Consider the following 17,661-nt stretch of genomic DNA (forward strand, 5'->3'; position numbering starts at 1 on the left):
AGGCGAGTGAGAGGGAAGGACTACCTCTGTGACTCTCACTGTGGCCCGGGGCCATCAAACGTTTGGATGTCATCCTATTCCAGTCTTTAGAGTCATAGGAGCCACGTATGCCTTTTCAACTTTACATCTCGCACTCAGTAAACACCTGGCACGTGAGGCCTTAGAGCAGGATGGATAAAGAATTATACAACACATCCAGTTGCATTTGAAGAAGCGAAGAGTGGAGACACCTACTGCCCACTCACTCCCTGACTACCAAGCCCCAGACACCGCCTCTCGCCGGCCGCCCTCCTTCAGCTGGCCGTGTGTCTCCGTCCCAGCCTCCGCAGCGCGTCCTTTACATCCTTGTTCCGCAGACTGTAGATGAGCGGGTTGAGCATCGGGATGACCAGGGTGTAGAAGACGGAGACCACCTTGCCCTGCTCCATGGACTCCACAGCCCCAGGCTGTGCGTACATGACAAAAAGGGTCCCATAAAACAGGGAGACAGCTGTCAGGTGGGAGCCGCAGGTGGAGAAGACCTTGTGCCGTCCAGATCCAGAGCGCATTCTGAGGATGGTCACCGCGATGTAGCCGTAGGAGACCAGGACTGCCAACGTAGTGCTCACAATGATGAAACCACAGATGCCGAACAGGAGGAGGTTGTTGAGAGCCGTATCAGCGCAGGCCAGCAGGATCAGCGGGGGCACATCGCAGAAGAAGTGGTCGATATGGTTGGAGCTGCAGAAGGGCAGCTGGAAGGTGAGGCTGGTCTGCACAATGGAGTTGCAGCAGCCTGCACAGAAGGTGCCGAGCACCAGGCGGGAGCAGGTCGAGGGGCACATGGTGACGGGGTAGCGCAGGGGGCTGCAGATGGCCATGAAGCGGTCGTAGGCCATGACCGCCAAGAGGAAAGTCTCAGCAGTAGCACACAAGGAGAAAAAGAAGAGCTGGGTGGCACAGCCCGAAAAGCTGATGACCTTGGAGGAGGAGAAGAAGTTGGCCAGGGCATTGGGGGCGATGACGGAGGAGTAGCAGAGGTCGAGGAAGGACAGGTTCTTGAGGAAGAAGTACATGGGGGAGTGCAGGCGGACGTCCAGGGTGATGACCACGATCATGGTGAGGTTGCCCAGGACGGTCACCACGTATAGGGCCAGGAAGACGACAAAGAGCAGGGCCTGTGTCTGCGCACCTCCTCGGAAGCCCTCCAGCACGAACTCCCTCAAGGGCAGCGCTGAGAGGTTCCCATCTGTGTGGGTCGGCATGTCCTGAGCCAGGACTGCTGGGCAGAGCACAGTGGAGGCTTTGAGGGGGAGTAGACACTGTGCCAGAGTCAAACACCCCACAGAGCACAGCCACGCGGCCCACACACCCAGAGGCCTCCAGCTGCCCAGTTGTCCTTGCAGACGAGCTGGCCTGAAAGAGAGACATTTCCTCTGACTGACTTAAACTTGAGTGTGAGGTGAGCCCTCCCTGTGTAGGAGCCGGAGCCGGCTCTGGGGACGCAGAGGTGTCTGGAGCTGAGTGATTGAGTATAAGAGCAGCCACTGAGCTGCCTGCTGGGGGGACGCCTGCTCTAACCAGGGACGGTCCTCTGGCTCAGCTGCCCCTCCTGCACTTCCACGCCTGGCTCACTCTCCCCCTGTTCAGACAGTCAAGGGCTGCTGCCCACAGGCCTTGGGCTGAGTGACCACGTGGTCTCCAGGCTGCACACAGGCAGGCCCTGAGCCCCCTCTCCACATCACTGGCTGAGCCTGGACCACAGTGACTGTGCTGAGCCTCCTGAAGGATGCAGAGGCTTTCTTGCAAGGTCCAGATGTTGGACAGATGGTGGGGATGGACAGCCCAGCTCGTGGCTCGGGAAGAGCAGTACAGCATCCTGAACCATGAGCGACATACACATGCCGTGCTCTTCTCTTTGACGACTGGAGATCTTAAAGGTATTGCCATTTCCTGTTTGAAAACTCCAGAATTGTCCTCTGCCCAGTCCTGGGGCCATTCCTTTCCCCTCCAGTCACTGTCACAAACAGTGCGCAGTGCCCTGAGCAGACACTCTCTCACGGTATGTCTCAGGAGGGAGCCGCTGTGCTGAGGGCCTGGCTGGGGTGGGGTCTGCTCTGCATCCTCTAGAGGAACTCCAGGGAGGCCAGGGCTGGCGCTGCACCCTGCAGGCTGACCCTCACACATGGGGACGTGGTGCCTGTAGCGGCCTTCTGTCCCCACCTGCTCTAAGTACCAGCCTTCTCTGGTGTGAGCTCCAGGTGTAAGTGAAATGGCTTTGTGGTCACTCTCAGCAGTGCTTCCTGAAAATGCACTGGTGATGACAACACTGGCTGTTGGGCCAGCTCCTTCTTCCCAGCCCTGCCTCTCTGGACAGTGTGGTCTTGAGTCAGCAGTATGGCTGGCACCTGGGTCCTGGCGAGAGATGCAGGAACCGCACCCCCCACCCCACTGTAGGATCTGAGCCTGTGCTTAGCAAGGTGCACCAGGAGCTGCTGCAGGCAGAGGTTCTCGGGCTGCCCCTCTGATGGGACAGGAGTGCTCACAGCCTCCCCAGCTTAAGCACGTCCTGAGTACTTGCTACATGCAAGCCCTGTGCTGCCTACACATGTGCTATCCTCCTCCTCTTCCCCTCCCTCCTTTGTTTTCTGGTACTCTTTCCAGGCTATTCTACCTCCAAGCTACATCCCCATCCCCATTTTTATATTTTGAAACACGGTCTCGCTAGGTTGGTGAGAGGCTTACTACTTCCTGAGACTGCTCTCACACCTGTGATCCTCCTATCTCAGTCTCTTATGTACTGGGATGACAAGTGTGCACCACTATGCCCAGCACACATGGTGTCCTTCTCCTGCAACCCTGCCCAGGTGGGCTGTGCACTTACCTCTCCCAGCCGAGGCTCAGGACTCCTCGCTGTCATCCAGTGTCTGGGCTCCCAGTGTCCTGTGTCCTGAGCCTGGTTTGTGCTGGACACAGGGAGGTGTGAGCTGTCCCGGGTCCTCTCCAGGTCAGCTTGGCTTCTGAGCAGCACAGGGCGGTAGACAGGGCAGAGGCAGCACCTGGGTCCTCTGGGTCTGGGAGGGTCTGGGTGTCCAGCCTTTGGCTGCAGCAGGCTCCTGGGTCTTTGTGAAAGGGGATGGAGGGCTCCCCACCTGCCTCCTGTCCTGTCCTGTCCCCGTCAGCTGGCAGGGTGTCAAGGCTCCCGTGCTTGGGGTCACTCTGCTGGGCTGTCTCTGCAGTTGGCAGCTCTGGGACTCAGGCCTCCCATGGCCAATTAGGCGGCTCTGGGCCTCAGCGTGCTGGGACTGCAACTCTCTGGGCCCTGGCAGCTGCTGGGCCCCAGCCAATCTATCTCATTCCTCCCAATAGGGATGGCAGGAAGCCTGAATCCTCAAGGTCCCTAGGGAGGCATCAGGGAAAACAGGGCAGGATACTCAAAGGGACCCTGTGTCCAGTGTCCTGGTTAGGGGAATTTTTGGTTTAATTATCAATATTTCTTTTCTTATTGCAAATATCTTTGGTTAGGTGTTTGATGTGTGTAAATGCAAATGCCTTGACGCTAGCCTTACTGACTGATATTTTTCAATTACAGTTTCAATATTACACATTTATGGCCTACAACTTGACACATATATTCAGTGTATAATGTCCAAATAAGTCAGGTAAGATCGGAAATCTCCATTTTTGTCTCTACTAGCCCAATATTTTAACATTTTGTAAGCAGTTTTATATTTAATTCTTTGTTTGCTAAAGTATGTGAATTTTGACTCAGAGGTAGACCCCACACTTCTAATTCACAGAGTCCATCAGACATGACTCAGGCCTTAGTGATGGTGGAGGATGGCCACAGGGTGTGTTGCTCACACACAGCCAGGGAGCTATGTGATGTCTGTGAGCAAGTCTAAGGGAGTGGTATTTAAATAATTAAACTTGTTTATAAAAATATGAGAAAACATATGTAACTATCATGTCAGATGCATGTAAACCTGGTATGGTGGCACGTGCCTGTAATCCAAGTACTTGGCAGGCTGCGTCGGGATCACAGGGTTGTGGAGAGCTTCAGCAGCTAAGCAACACAGCAAGATCCTGTTTCAAAAACAGAGAGTGAAATAGGGCTGCAGTGTAGCTCAGAGTTAGAATGGCCCTGGGTTCAACCCCAGGACCAACAACAAAAAAGATGCATGTTAAGTCTCTATTCCATAAATATACACAGATAGATATAATTATTAATCTATACATGTATAGCTGTAAACATATAAACATATGCACTTATGTGTATAACCCAATGAGGAAGAATATTTCAGTATGTTTTGTTAAGGAAGAATTTAATTAGACCATAAATTTTTATGTGGCAGGACTTTAAAGGTTGAAAGACCAGAGAATAAAAAAAATACATTTTATAGCTGAGATAATATATTGGAAACCCAAATAAGAATTAGGGGACTGATTTTTAATATTCAAGCAACTGTAAGTAGCTTTATGATCATAAATTCAATGAATTAGTGGATCACGTTTTTATCAACAAAAACCACAAAAACTCAATGAAGATGCCACAGGCAACCCGAATAGCCCATAGTAATCTATAATCATGAAAACTTGAGCTTGTAATTTAAAAATGGTCCAGAAAGAGTTCTTCATGCCTAAATGATTTCACTAAATTCTTCTACTCAACATAATAAATAAAAAACCTCATTAGTTTGTGTATGTGTTTGTGGAGGGGCCTTTGGTTACTGGGAAGTGAACCCAGGAACACTACTTCAAGTTACACCTCCAGCCCTTTTAATTTTTTTTTTTAACGTTTTGAAACAGGGTTTCACTAGTTACAGATGTCTGCCACACTGATGAACCTAAACTGACAAACATATTACTATCACCCAAGGAAAGGCCCTCAGCAACTTACTAAGACCCTGTTTCAATAAGCAAACAAACAAATAAATAAATAAAACTGAGCTGGAGGTATAGCTTGGAGGTGTGTATGTATATGATACCCAGTATTATACATACACAGAAACACACACACACACACACACACACACACACAATCCATGTGCAGGGCTTCATCCATGTGCAGGGCTTCATGTGGGCATAAGTTTCCTACTCATTTGGGTAACTAGTAAGGAGCATGATTATTAGATCATATGCAAAGGATATGTTTCTCAGGTTTTTTTTATGAAGCTAGGCTTGCTCTTACCAAAACCAGATGAATAACAGTAGAAAAAGGGAAACATTAATTTAGCAGATGAACTGAGAAATAAAAATAATTGCTAGCCAGGCATGGTGGCACACGTCTGTAATCCCCACGCTTGGGAGGTGGAGACAGGAGGATCATGCAGGTTTGAAGCCAGCCTTGCTGGCTTAAGAGACCCTGTTTCTAATATATATATTAGACCCCAAGCACAGGAGCCTCGACACCCTGCCAGCTGATGGGGACAGGACAGGACAGGACAGGAGGCAGGTGGGGAGCCCTCTATCCCCTTTCATATATATATATATATATATATATATATATATATATATATATATATATATATATATATATGTCTGGGAGTGTAGCCCGGAGGTAGAAGGGTTTCCAGGAACCCCAGTACCACCACATAAGTAAGTAAGTAAGTAAGTAAGTAAGTAAGTAAGTAAGTAAATAAATAAATAAATATTGCTATATTCTTAAGTCAAGCAATGTTTAAAAAGAATTATACATCATGACTTAATAGGATTGATTCCAGGTATGAAATATTCAAAACTCAATCAATATAATCTACCACCTCAACAGAGGTGATCATGATCATGTTTGCTAGGGGCAGCTGACAAAACCCAACTTCCAATCATTGTAAGAACTGGTAAAACAGGAAGAGAGAGAAGAAACTTCCTTGATTTGATAAAGTGCAGCTACAAGAACCCTTCAGCCAGCATCATCATTCATGCTGCAAAACTGAATGTGTCCATCTAAGACTGGGAACAATCTGTCTCATTACTTTTATTGGCCATAGTGCTGAAAGCTCTACCATTGCAGTAAGTTAGGGCAAGGCATGAAAGGTAGATGTTTCTCTTGGAAATGAGAAAATAAAATCTCTAAATGCACATTATATAATTATCTACAAAGAATTCCCCCTCCCTGCCAAAAAAAGCACAAAAACTCCTATGTAGTGAGTTCATCAACGTTTCATGGTGTAAGATCAGCTCACAAACAGCAATATTATTTCCGTATCTTATGTAGTTCATGCATTCCACAGAATACTTTGAATAATCACACAACTTAGATGGATTTGAAAGGAATTTTTCTGAGTGAAAAAATGCCAGTCTCAAAATATCACTTATGATATGATTCAATTTATGAAGCATTTTTGAAATGAAAAAAAAAATCCTAGAGGCAAAGAAGCAATTTGTGTTGGTGAGGCTAAGAGGTGGAAAGTAGCTCCTGCCATAAATGGGCATGAACACGTAGCTTTGAGATGGGGTGGTCTGTATCTTGACTTACATGTGGGGACCATGTAAAGAGATGCACATGTTAAAAGTACATAAAACTAAATGCAGACACACTCCACAAAGTGAATGCATGTGAAACTGGTGATCACTAGATTTTTTTTTAATTTATTTTTATTGGTGCATTGTAATCATATATCACATTGGAGTATAAGACTTGAGAGGATATACAAGCACACATCATCCAATTAGCCCTCATCCAGTCCCCATCCCATTCCCTTCCTCTCCCTTGATCCCATGCTTGTTTGGTGATTAACGTTGATACATTTCTTTATGTACCTCCTGAGTTTTAAAGAGGCTCCATCCTCCCCTATTCCATACCCTCTGATTGGTCACCTTAATTCCTTCACTATAGGGCCCTTTCTAAAACTCGACCTCTTCGTGTTGCCCCTTGCCTCCTAGTTATTGCTGATTAGGGGAAGCATCTGGTTTTTATTTTCTGCGATATTTCTCTGTGCATGCCGCGTTGCAAGTACCAATCCTACTCTTGACGGTCCCAGTAGTGGCCTGGCTACCCGGTGGATTGATCCAGACCTCGCTGGCTCAAGCAGTGGCCTTGCCTCATGGGAAGCCCTGATTCTGGCCTCACTGGCCTAATCCCTCGGCTGGCTTCGATCCCAGCCTCGGTGGCCCCAGCACCGGCCTAGCCTCAAGGCAGGCACCGTCCCAGCCTCGCTGACCCTGGCACCGGCCTAACCCCTCGACAGACTCCTCTCCTGGCCTCGGAGGCCCCAGCACTGGCCTTGCCTCACGGCAGGTTCCGATCCCGGCCTCGCTGGCCCCGGCACCAGCCTAAGCCCTCAGCAGGCTCTGATCCCAGCCTCAGAGGCCTTAGTAGCAGCCTTGCCTCATGGAAGGCTCCAATGCTGGCCGCTGGCCCCGGCACCAGCCTAACCCCTCGGCAGGCTCTGATCCCGGCCTCGGAGGCCCCAACACTGGCCCTGCCTCATGGCAAGCTCCGATGCCAGCCATTGGCCCTGGCACCGGCCTAACCCCTTGGCAGGCTCCGACCCCAGCCTCGGAGGCCCCAGCACCGGCCTTGCCTCATGGCAGGCTCTGATCCTGGCCTCGCTGGCCCTGGCACCGGCCTAACCTCTCGGCAGGCTCCAGTACCAGCCTCGAAGGCCCCAGCACTGGCCTTGCCTCACGGCAGGCTCCAATCCCAGCCTCGGAGGCCCCAGCACTGGCCTAACCCCTCGGCAGGCTCCGATCCCGGCCTCAGAGGCTCCAGCACCTGCCTTGCCTCATGGCAGGCTCCGATCCCAGCTTTGCTGTGTCCGTCGCCGGCCTCACCCCTCGGCAGGCTTCAATCCAAGCACCCTCTTCGCCCAGCCATTTGTCCCACGTTCTCGAAGGTGCGTGGTGGTAGCATTCTGCCTCTGGGGTTATTACTTCAAAAGTTCCAGGTGTAATGCATCAAATCTCTGCCTCCCCTGAGTTCTGGCCACTGCCATTGCCACTGCCTCCACCATTTCAAATCTTTCCCAACATCTTTTTCCACTCTGAATGTTGTCCAGTGTTCCTAAGCATGTGCGACGGTAGCATTCGACGTTTGGTGTAATTTCTCCAAAAAATAAGGTTGGTAGGATCCAATTTCTACTTTTCCTGAATACAAGTCTCCACTGCCATGGCAGAGACCGCTTTCAGTACCGTCTTTCTCCTAGGTCTCCGCTAAAGTCTCTCCTTACAGGTGATGTCCAAGATTCTTAAGAATGTAGAGAAGAAGCAGTCCTCCTTCGCGGGGAATTTTCCCAAAAGTTCCAGTTCATTTGGATAAGTTTTGTCTGCATCTCCAGTACCCTGGCATCCGCCACGACTTTCTTGACCCCTCTCCGATATTTTTCTTTTTTCTTTTTTTCTTTTTCTTTTTTTTTTTTTTAATAAGAGAAGACAGTATGTGTGGTTTGAGGAGGTTGTGGGATCAGGCACTCAGTAGCACTGTGACCTGGGCCCAGTTTACCCAGGGGTCCAGCGTGTTCCGCATGACTCTGCCTGGAGCTCAGAGTCCTGCGACCTGGGCCCTGGCTCTTCCAGGGGTCCGGCGTGCCCCGCCTGACCCCCACCCGGGGCCCAGGGCCTTGCGACCAGGCCCTGGTTTCTCCAGGGGTCTGGCGTGTTCTGCGCGATCCCGCCCAGGGCCCAGAGTCCTGCGACCCGGCTCCGGTTTCTCAGTGGGTCCGGAGTGCCCCCCGATCCCCACCCAGGGCCTTGCGACCGGGCCCGGTTACTCCAGGGGTCTGGCGTGCTCCGCGCGATCCGGCCTGGGGCCCAGAGTCCTGCGACCTGGGATCACTAGATTTTAATAATGTTAATTTCCTGACTGTGATTTTGTATATTAGTTTTGTGCAATTTTACTACTACTAAAAAAATGGGTGAAGAGCATATTGGATCTAATGTTACATCTCCTGTGTGTTTGTATATGTGTACACAAGTCATGTATACATTTTATTTTAACAAGGCAAATATGACCAATGCTGTTTGAAAGATGAAGAGATTCATAAGTGTGGGAAACAGATGTAGAGATTCAGGCTGGGATTGCCAGGGGAGACAGTGCAGGAGGAAACACTGGAGCTGGGGTATTAAAAATTTACTGCCATCTACAATAGCATCTTAAAATTCAACTAATATATTACCTATATGTATTTATAGGGTGGAGTGTGATAACTTGGTCCACGTATATGATAGTGATGATTAAATTAGATTTATTAGAAATTTCATCTCCTTAAATATTTGTCATTTCTCTGTGTTGGTAACCTTGCAACCATTTTCTTATGGGTCTTCATGAAATATATAATAAATTATTGTAAACTATAGCCACACTACTCTTCTGTGGAACACTAGAGCTTATTCCTTCTTTCCAAATATGTTCTGGTTCTTATCATCCAACTTTTCACTGTTCTCCGCCCCCTTTCTTTCCTTCCTAGTTGCTAGTTACCACCAGTCTGTACTTTTGTGAGATTGACATTTTTAGTTTCCACATATAAGTGAGAATATTTGATACTGTCTTTCTATGCCTGGCTTATTTAATACAACATCCTCTAGTTCCATCCATTCTTTCTTTATGGCTGAACATTATTCTGGAGATAGATTACATAGCAGTGTGACCATACTAAGCAATACCAAACAGTACACCAAAAATTGGTAGAAAGCCGGGAGTGGTGGCACACGCTTGTAATCCCTGCACTTGGGAAGCGGAGACAGGAGGATCGCACAGGTTCGAAGCCAGCCTCACTGGCTTAAGAGACCCTGTTTCCAAATAAAATATATAAAATATGTCTGGGAGTGTATCCCGAGAAGGGTTCCATCCCCAGTACCACCAAAAAGAAGAAAAAAAAAAAGAGAGAGTAAATATTACGTGTTTTCATCACAAAGGAAAAAAAAGAATAAAAGATAGTATAAATCAACATAAAAACCATCTTTAAATTTAAAGAAGTTGAAATTCATTTAACTTCACTAATCTAACTAGAACCATGCCAGGCACATTGTTGAGTCAATGGCTAGATAATAATAAACTCAAATATGTAATCAGTCTGAGCATCTGCCATGTGGCAGCTGCATGCAAAGCGTCATATAGGATGAAGAAGGCGTAAAGCAGCACCACTTCCAACATGGGGCATCTTGTCCCCAGATTCCGAGATGTAGGTAATGCAGAAGTAAATATGTATGAAGTTTGGGTTTGTATTATTTTTTTCCTTTTTCTCTATAGTAGTGAAGAATTTGTGCTTAATTTAACTTCAGACTAGTTTTCCTGATAATTTTGTCAGGATTCATTCTCTTATACTAGAACTACTAGAACTCTTGCTGCAGGCTGAGGGCTATCCTGGGGCTCAGGGACTGAGGGAGCCTCAAGGTCTTTTTTATTTTATTTTATTTTTTGGTGGTACTGGGGGTGGAACCCAGAGGCTCTCTACCTCCAGGCTATACTCCCAGACCTTTTTTTTTTTTTTTTAAAAAAAAAAACAGGGTCTAACTAAGTTGCTGAAAGCTCACTAAGTAGCTGAGGCTGGCTTTGAACCCGTGCGATCCTCCTGTCTCAGCCTCCAAAGCACGGGGATTACAAGTGTGCACCACCACGCCCGGCTGCCTCAAGCTCTTGTGGAGGATCAGCACCGTGAACATGAGGCAAGGCAGAGCCAACGGCAGCGCTGGAGACCCGAGGAGGAAACACAGTGCTCAGAGCGGCCCTGAACTGGCCACGGCGACTCTAGGCCACCGTGAGAAGGGATGCAGCCAGCACCCTCTTGGAAGTCCCATTGGAGGCACCCAAGGGAGATTCCAGCCACTGGGATGTCCTGCTTAGTGCAGGAGAGGAACGGGCTGGAGGTGTGTGCACCTTCACCTGGAGATGCCACTCCTGGTTCCCACACCACGCCCCCAGGCTTCCTGTGAGGCCTCTGCCCACTGTTTAACCAAAGGGCAAGGGAAATGGGCTTGTTCCAACTCTGAACCATTAGTTTTCTGGTGTCAAAGAACATGCCACATTGAATTTAATATGGGCCATGATGTGCTTTATGAAAGACTGGATGGATGGAGGCAAGCAAAAACGAATGAAGGGAAGACTAACAACACACATTTACATTTGGAATAAGCGGTGCCTACCTCAAGCCCTCCCTCCAGCCCCAGACACTGCCTCTCGCCGGCCGCCCTCCTTCAGCTGGCCGTGTGTCTCCGTCCCAGCCTCTGCAGCGCGTCCTTTACGTCCTTGTTCCGCAGACTGTAGATGAGCGGGTTGAGCATCGGGATGACCAGGGTGTAGAAGACGGAGACCACCTTGCCCTGCTCCATGGACTCCATAGCTCCAGGCTGGCCATACATGACAAAACCCGTTCCATAAAACAGGGAGACAGCTGTCAGGTGGGAGCCGCAGGTGGAAAAGACCTTGTGCCGCCCTGATCTGGAGCGCATTCTGAGGATGGTCACCAGGATGTAGCCATAGGAGACCAGGACCCCTAGGGTTGCACCCACAATGATGAGACCGCAGATGCCAAACATGACCAGCTCGTTGAGAGCCGTGTCGGCGCAGGCCAGCCGGAGCAGCGGGGGCACATCGCAGAAGAAGTGGTCGATGTGGTTGGAGCTGCAGAAGGGCAGCTGGAAGGTGAGGCTGGTCTCGATGATGGAGTTGAGGCAGCCTCCGCAGTAGGCGCCCAGCACCATGCAGGCGCAGGTCGAGGGGCACATGGTGACGGGGTAGCGCAGGGGGCTGCAGATGGCCATGAAGCGGTCATAGGCCATCATGGCCAGCAGCAAAGCCTCAGTGGTGCCCAGGAATGAGAAGAAAAAGAGCTGGGTGGCACAGCCTGAAAAGCTGATGACCTTGGAGGAGGAGACAACATTCACTAGGACCCTGGGGGCGATGACGGAGGAGTAGCAGAGGTCGAGGAAGGACAGGTTCTTGAGGAAGAAGTACATGGGGGAGTGCAGGCGGACGTCCAGGGTGATGACCACGATCATGGTGAGGTTGCCCAGGACGGTCACCACGTATAGGGCCAGGAAGACGACAAAGAGCAGGGCCTGTGTCTGCGCACCTCCCCGGAAGCCTTCCAGCACGAACTCCTTCAAGGGCAGCGCCGAGAGGTTCCCATCTGTGTGGGTCGGCATGGCCTGAGACAGGACTGCTGGGCAGAGCACAGTGGAGGCTTTGAGGGGGAGTAGACACTGTGCCAGGGTCAAACACCCCACAGAGCACAGCCACGCGGCCCACACACCCAGAGGCCTCCAGCTGCCCAGTTGTCCTTGCAGACGAGCTGGCCTGAAAGAGAGACATTTCCTCTGACTGACTTAAACTTGAGTGTGAGGTGAGCCCTCCCTGTGTAGGAGCCGGAGCCGGCTCTGGGGACGCAGAGGTGTCTGGAGCTGAGTGACTGAGTATAAGAGCAGCCACTGAGCTGCCTGCTGGGGGGACGCCTGCTCTAACCAGGGACGGTCCTCTGGCTCAGCTGCCTCTCCTGCACTTCCACGCCTGGCTCACTCTCCCCCTGTTCAGACAGTCAAGGGCTGCTGCCCACAGGCCTTGGGCTGAGTGACCACGTGGTCTCCAGGCTGCACACAGGAAGACCCTGAGCCCCCGCTCCGCATCACTGGCTGAGCCTGGACCACAGTGACTGTGCTGAGCCTCCTGGAGGATGCAGAGGCTTCCTTGCAAGGTCCAGATGTTGGACAGATGGTGGGGATGGAGAGCCCAGCTCGTGGCTCGGGAAGAGCAGCACAGCATCCTGAACCATGAGCGACATACACATGCCGTGCTCTTCTCTTTGACGACTGGAGATCTTAAAGGTATTGCCATTTCCTGTTTGAAAACTCCAGAATTGTCCCCTACCCAGTCCTGGGGCCATTCCTTTCCTCTCCAGTCACTGTCACAAACAGTGCGCAGTGCCCTGAGCAGACACTCTCTCACGGTATGTCTCAGGAGGGAGCCGCTGTGCTGAGGGCCTGGCTGGGGTGGGGTCTGCTCTGCATCCTCTAGAGGAACTCCAGGGAGGCCAGGGCTGGTGCTGCACCCTGCAGGCTGACCCTCACACATGGGGACGTGGTGCCTGTAGCGGCCTTCTGTCCCCACCTGCTCTAAGTACCAGCCTTCTCTGGTGTGAGCTCCAGGTGTAAGTGAAATGGCTTTGTGGTCACTCTCAGCAGTGCTTCCTGAAAATGCACTGGTGATGACAACACTGGCTGTTGGGCCAGCTCCTTCTTCCCAGCCCTGCCTCTCTGGACAGTGTGGTCTTGAGTCAGCAGTATGGCTGGCACCTGGGTCCTGGCGAGAGATGCAGGAACCGCACCCCCCACCCCACTGTAGGATCTGAGCCTGTGCTTAGCAAGGTGCACCAGGAGCTGCTGCAGGCAGAGGTTCTCGGGCTGCCCCTCTGATGGGACAGGAGTGCTCACAGCCTCCCCAGCTTAAGCACGTCCTGAGTACTTGCTACATGCAAGCCCTGTGCTGCCTACACATGTGCTATCCTCCTCCTCTTCCCCTCCCTCCTTTGTTTTCTGGTACTCTTTCCAGGCTATTCTACCTCCAAGCTACATCCCCATCCCCATTTTTATATTTTGAAACACGGTCTCGCTAGGTTGGTGAGAGGCTTACTACTTCCTGAGACTGCTCTCACACCTGTGATCCTCCTATCTCAGTCTCTTATGTACTGGGATGACAAGTGTGCACCACTATGCCCAGCACACATGGTGTCCTTCTCCTGCAACCCTGCCCAGGTGGGCTGTGCACTTACCTCTCCCAGCCGAGGCTCAGGACTCCTCGCTGTCATCCAGTGTCTGGGCTCCCAGTGTCCTGTGTCCTGAGCCTGGTCTGTGCTGGACACAGGGAGGTGGACTGTGAGCTGTCCCGGGTCCTCTTCAGGTCAGCTGTGCCTCTGAGCAGCACAGGGCGGTAGACAGGGCAGAGGCAGTACCTGGGTCTTCTGGGTCTGGGAGGGTCTGGGTGTCCAGCCTTTGGCTGCAGCAGGCTCCTGGGTCTTTGTGAAAGGGGATGGAGGGCTCCCCACCTGCCTCCTGTCCTGTCCTGTCCCCGTCAGCTGGCAGGGTGTTGAGGCTCCTGTGCTTGGGGTCACTCTGCTGGGCTGTCTCTGCAGCTGGCAGCTCTGGGACTCAGGCCTCCCATGGCCAATTAGGCGGCTCTGGGCCTCAGCGTGCTGGGACTGCAACTCTCTGGGCCCTGGCAGCTGCTGGGCCCCAGCCAATCTATCTCATTCCTCCCAATAGGGATGGCAGGAAGCCTGAATCCTCAAGGTCTCTAGGGAGGCATCAGGAACACCATGCAGGTCACTTGGAAGGAGTCCTTGTCCAGTGTCCCATGACCCGTGTCCAGTGTTCTCGTCCTCGCTAAAGCTGCTCCCAGACTGGGTGTAAGTGTTACTTCCGGGCATGGCCCACCCCACCTGCCCTGCTCCATCCTGGAGTGCTGCCTGAGCCAGGTGTTGTGGGGCGTGCTGTATAGCAGGACACTGCTCCACCTGGGCTTGTCCCTCTGCCATAAGCTGCTGACTCGCAGACAAGGTCTTTCAGTAGAGCGGGGAGGTGGCGAGGGCCCCTTTCCTTGGCTCTCCCTTTGTGTTTCTCCAACACTGGTAAAATTCTTTGGTTTTTATGTGCTTTTAAATTTAAAACAGTTCCTGCTCAAAGGGATTCGAGCCAGTAAGAAGCGATCAAGTACAGCGCCCCCCCCCCGCCGTGCCCCCTCCCCGGCAGCTGGCCGTGGCCTGCCCGCCTGTCCGCAGGCCTTGGACTGCTGGGGTCCTGAGAGGCTATATCGCTGCACTCCCTGGCCCACACCCGGGGTCTGCACTTGGCCACAGGCTGTGAGTAGCTTCTTGGGTAGTGCTTGGGCAGTGCCTCCCCTGAGGGCCTGTGTGGTCCTTCTGCGCACTGCGCGCCCTCCCTTCCTGGATTTGGCTGCAGCCTGTGCCTGCTGTGCTGGTGGGCAGGCTTCTTTGGGCTAAGTAAAGTCCTCCGAGGCCTTGTGGGTACGGCTTAGACAGCTGGATTTGTTTTATCCTCTCTGACCACATGGCTCTGGGTCTCGGTGACCAATAGCCCTTCCTGAGTGATGGTCACGTTCCCCCTCTGCCCAGCCTCATGAGGCCTCCTGGCCCTCATGGCTCTGGAGTTCTGGAAATACTCTGGCGCAATGAACCCCTTTAGTATAAACTTCATTTTAGTTAAGCAAGATTTGTTCAAACCCTCATCCTGAGCTCATGGCCAGAGCCCGGGCACGTTTGGGCTGGAGCCTGGCTGGGCCATGCGGGCTTGTTTATGCAGCAGTGTGTGTTTGCTCCGTGTGTTCTGCAGACCTCTCATCTCCTTTGGGTCTCTGTTCTCTGTGTTGACATTTATAGTCTCTATGTATTATAAACTCTTTTAGCTTAGGTGTGTGTCTTGTGCAGAGCCAAGCCGCCCATGCTAGATTTACCATCCTTTAAGGCAAGTTGGAAAGTACATTTTGATGCAACCTCTAATGTTTTAATATTTCTTAATCAACTTCACATTCTTTTCAATTTTTCATGACCCAAAGTAAATGAACAAGTGACACAGCGTATCCCCCGACTCCCAGAGAGATGACTGGCCTTGGTGAGGATGGAGGAGAGTGCCTCTCTATAGAAGTGCTTCAGAAGTGATTGCCTCAGATACCCAGAAAAAAGGAAGGAAGGAAGGAAAGAAGGAAGGAAGGAAGGAAGGAAGGAAGGAAGGAAGGACGGACCTCCATCTCACTTCCCCAATAAATTCTGTTACTTCTTTGCATGTTGAAAATACAAAAGTTTTACAACAGCAGGGGGTGCAAAGGACCCAAGGGGTACAGTTTAGAAGCTATCTGTGGTGGTACACCCCTGTAACCCAGTACTTGGGAGGCTGAGACAGGAGGATCGCAGGTCTGAGGCTGGCCTAGGCAACTTAGAAAGAACTTAATCAACTTAGTGAGATCCTGTTTCAAAATAAAAAGGGGGTATAGTTCAGAGGTAGAATGCTGCTGGGTTCAATTCTTAGTACCAAAAAAAAGGGTATACACAGGAACATTATCATATCTAAAGAAAAATAATTTTCTAATGTAATCAAATGCCCATCAGTGTTCAAACATTCAAATATCCATACCTAAAGAAAAATAATTCCCTAATGAAAAATAATTCTCATACCTAAAGGAAAATACTTCTCTAGTGTCATTAAATATCCATCAGTGTTCAATATTCAAATACCCACCAGCATTCAATAAATAACCTAACATAGTGAATGTTATTTTTATACAGCTACTTAAATACATATCCCAAAGAAGTTCCTATCAGGAGCCAATGACAAATCCTCTGCTCCTTTCCCTCACTCTCCTGCCTCTACTGTTGCTGCTGATGGGGTGCAGTGGCTGCTGCTATTTACATTTGACGCAAACTGGACTGTTGTTAGCAGGACTTCCCACAGGCTGGGCTGGGTGGCTCATCCCACTGGCACTGGTGCTCCTCCTCACCTTCCTCGGTCCTGTGCGAGTGTCTCTTGTCAGCCAGTGGTTGTATCCAGTTGTCATTCCAGTTGTCTCCATTGCTGGCCAGACCCAGTCAGAAAAGGTGTGTGCTCTCCTCTCAGGAGGAGGGCCCTATCAGTTCTCTCTGGGCGGTATTGGCTACCAATGAGCACTGCCTGCTTTCATCCACTCACTGATTTGGCAATATGGAGACAATCAAATGCCATTAGTTCCCAGCTTCAGTGCTCTAAGAAGGTAAGACTCCCTGGGCAGACAGCGACTCTCCTTTGAGAAACAGCTATTGGCTTGCCATCGGCCTCACAAGATAATTCACCTTTAATCATGGACCCACTGTATCGTGGTACATTCATATTGGAACCCTGGAGAAATGTTTGGCTCTTTCCTTTAGGAAACATTGCAAAACAGTAAGTTGGTTCATAAGCCTCTGCTGGCAGTGACTCATGTACCAGCATGAACTCAAGATGCAAACATATTCAGTGTTTCAGTCTTTTACAATTATGGTTACTATTCATAGTCTTCAGCCATTGGGATTCTCTTCAGGTTGCCACTGTACTCAAGTAAATAGAGTAAAACTATCCATTAAAGCAAAGTACTGCAAACTTGGACATAAAAGCCAATCCAAAGAACAAAAGAGATATAATTTTTATATGAAAATACAGGAAATGTAAAAGTCAGATACCTGAATTATACCACAAAAACCATAAGGAAAAGAAAGCTGATGTAGGTGTTAATATTAAACAGTGAACTTTAAGGCAAGGAGTCTGTTCAAAAAGAAGTATTCAGCCAGGCATGGTGGTGCACACCTGTAACCCCAGTATTTGGGAAGCTGACACAGGAGGATTTAAGATTCAAGGCCAGGCTCGGCATTTTAATGAGAATCCCAGCAACTTAGTGAGGCACTATTTCAAAATAAAAAATAAAAAAGGAGGTAGGATGCCATCCCTGGGTTCTCAGACAGAACTCCTGTGGGTTCAATCCCCAGTTTATAAAAAAGGTGTTTTGTAGTTAATGTTCTATCTAACTTGAGAAAATATAATTTGTGTACAACTAATAAAGATTTAAAATATGTAAAGCAAATCATGAAGATAGCAAGAGAGGAAGAAAGTTGCAAAGGAGATGGAAAGTGATTTACAAAATGGCAGTAGTTAAGTGCTTACAGGTCAGTAATTGCTTTGAATGTAGATGGTGTAAACTCACCATCAAAACATGTAGAGTACGCCGGACGTGGT

General features: G+C 50.1%; 2 protein-coding genes across 2 annotated transcripts; both read right to left on the bottom strand.

Annotated features, from left to right (window-relative positions):
• Window positions 1-293: 293 nt before the first annotated feature.
• Window positions 294-1,244, bottom strand: LOC308279882 (olfactory receptor 9S13-like; the record flags this gene model as incomplete). Its single annotated transcript, XM_080720064.1, has 1 exon — window positions 294-1,244. The coding sequence occupies one exon, from the start codon at window positions 1,242-1,244 to the stop codon at window positions 294-296; it is 951 nt and encodes a 316-aa protein (XP_080576190.1).
• Window positions 1,245-11,109: 9,865 nt separating this feature from the next.
• On the bottom strand, window positions 11,110-12,060 carry LOC308279883 (olfactory receptor 9S13-like; the record flags this gene model as incomplete). Its single annotated transcript, XM_080720065.1, has 1 exon — window positions 11,110-12,060. One exon carries the CDS (start codon window positions 12,058-12,060, stop codon window positions 11,110-11,112), a length of 951 nt encoding a protein of 316 aa, XP_080576191.1.
• Between the last annotated feature and the right edge of the window lie 5,601 nt (window positions 12,061-17,661).

This window comes from Muscardinus avellanarius (assembly GCF_963383645.1).
Source record: "Muscardinus avellanarius genome assembly, chromosome: 2".
NCBI lineage: Eukaryota > Metazoa > Chordata > Mammalia > Rodentia > Gliridae > Muscardinus > Muscardinus avellanarius.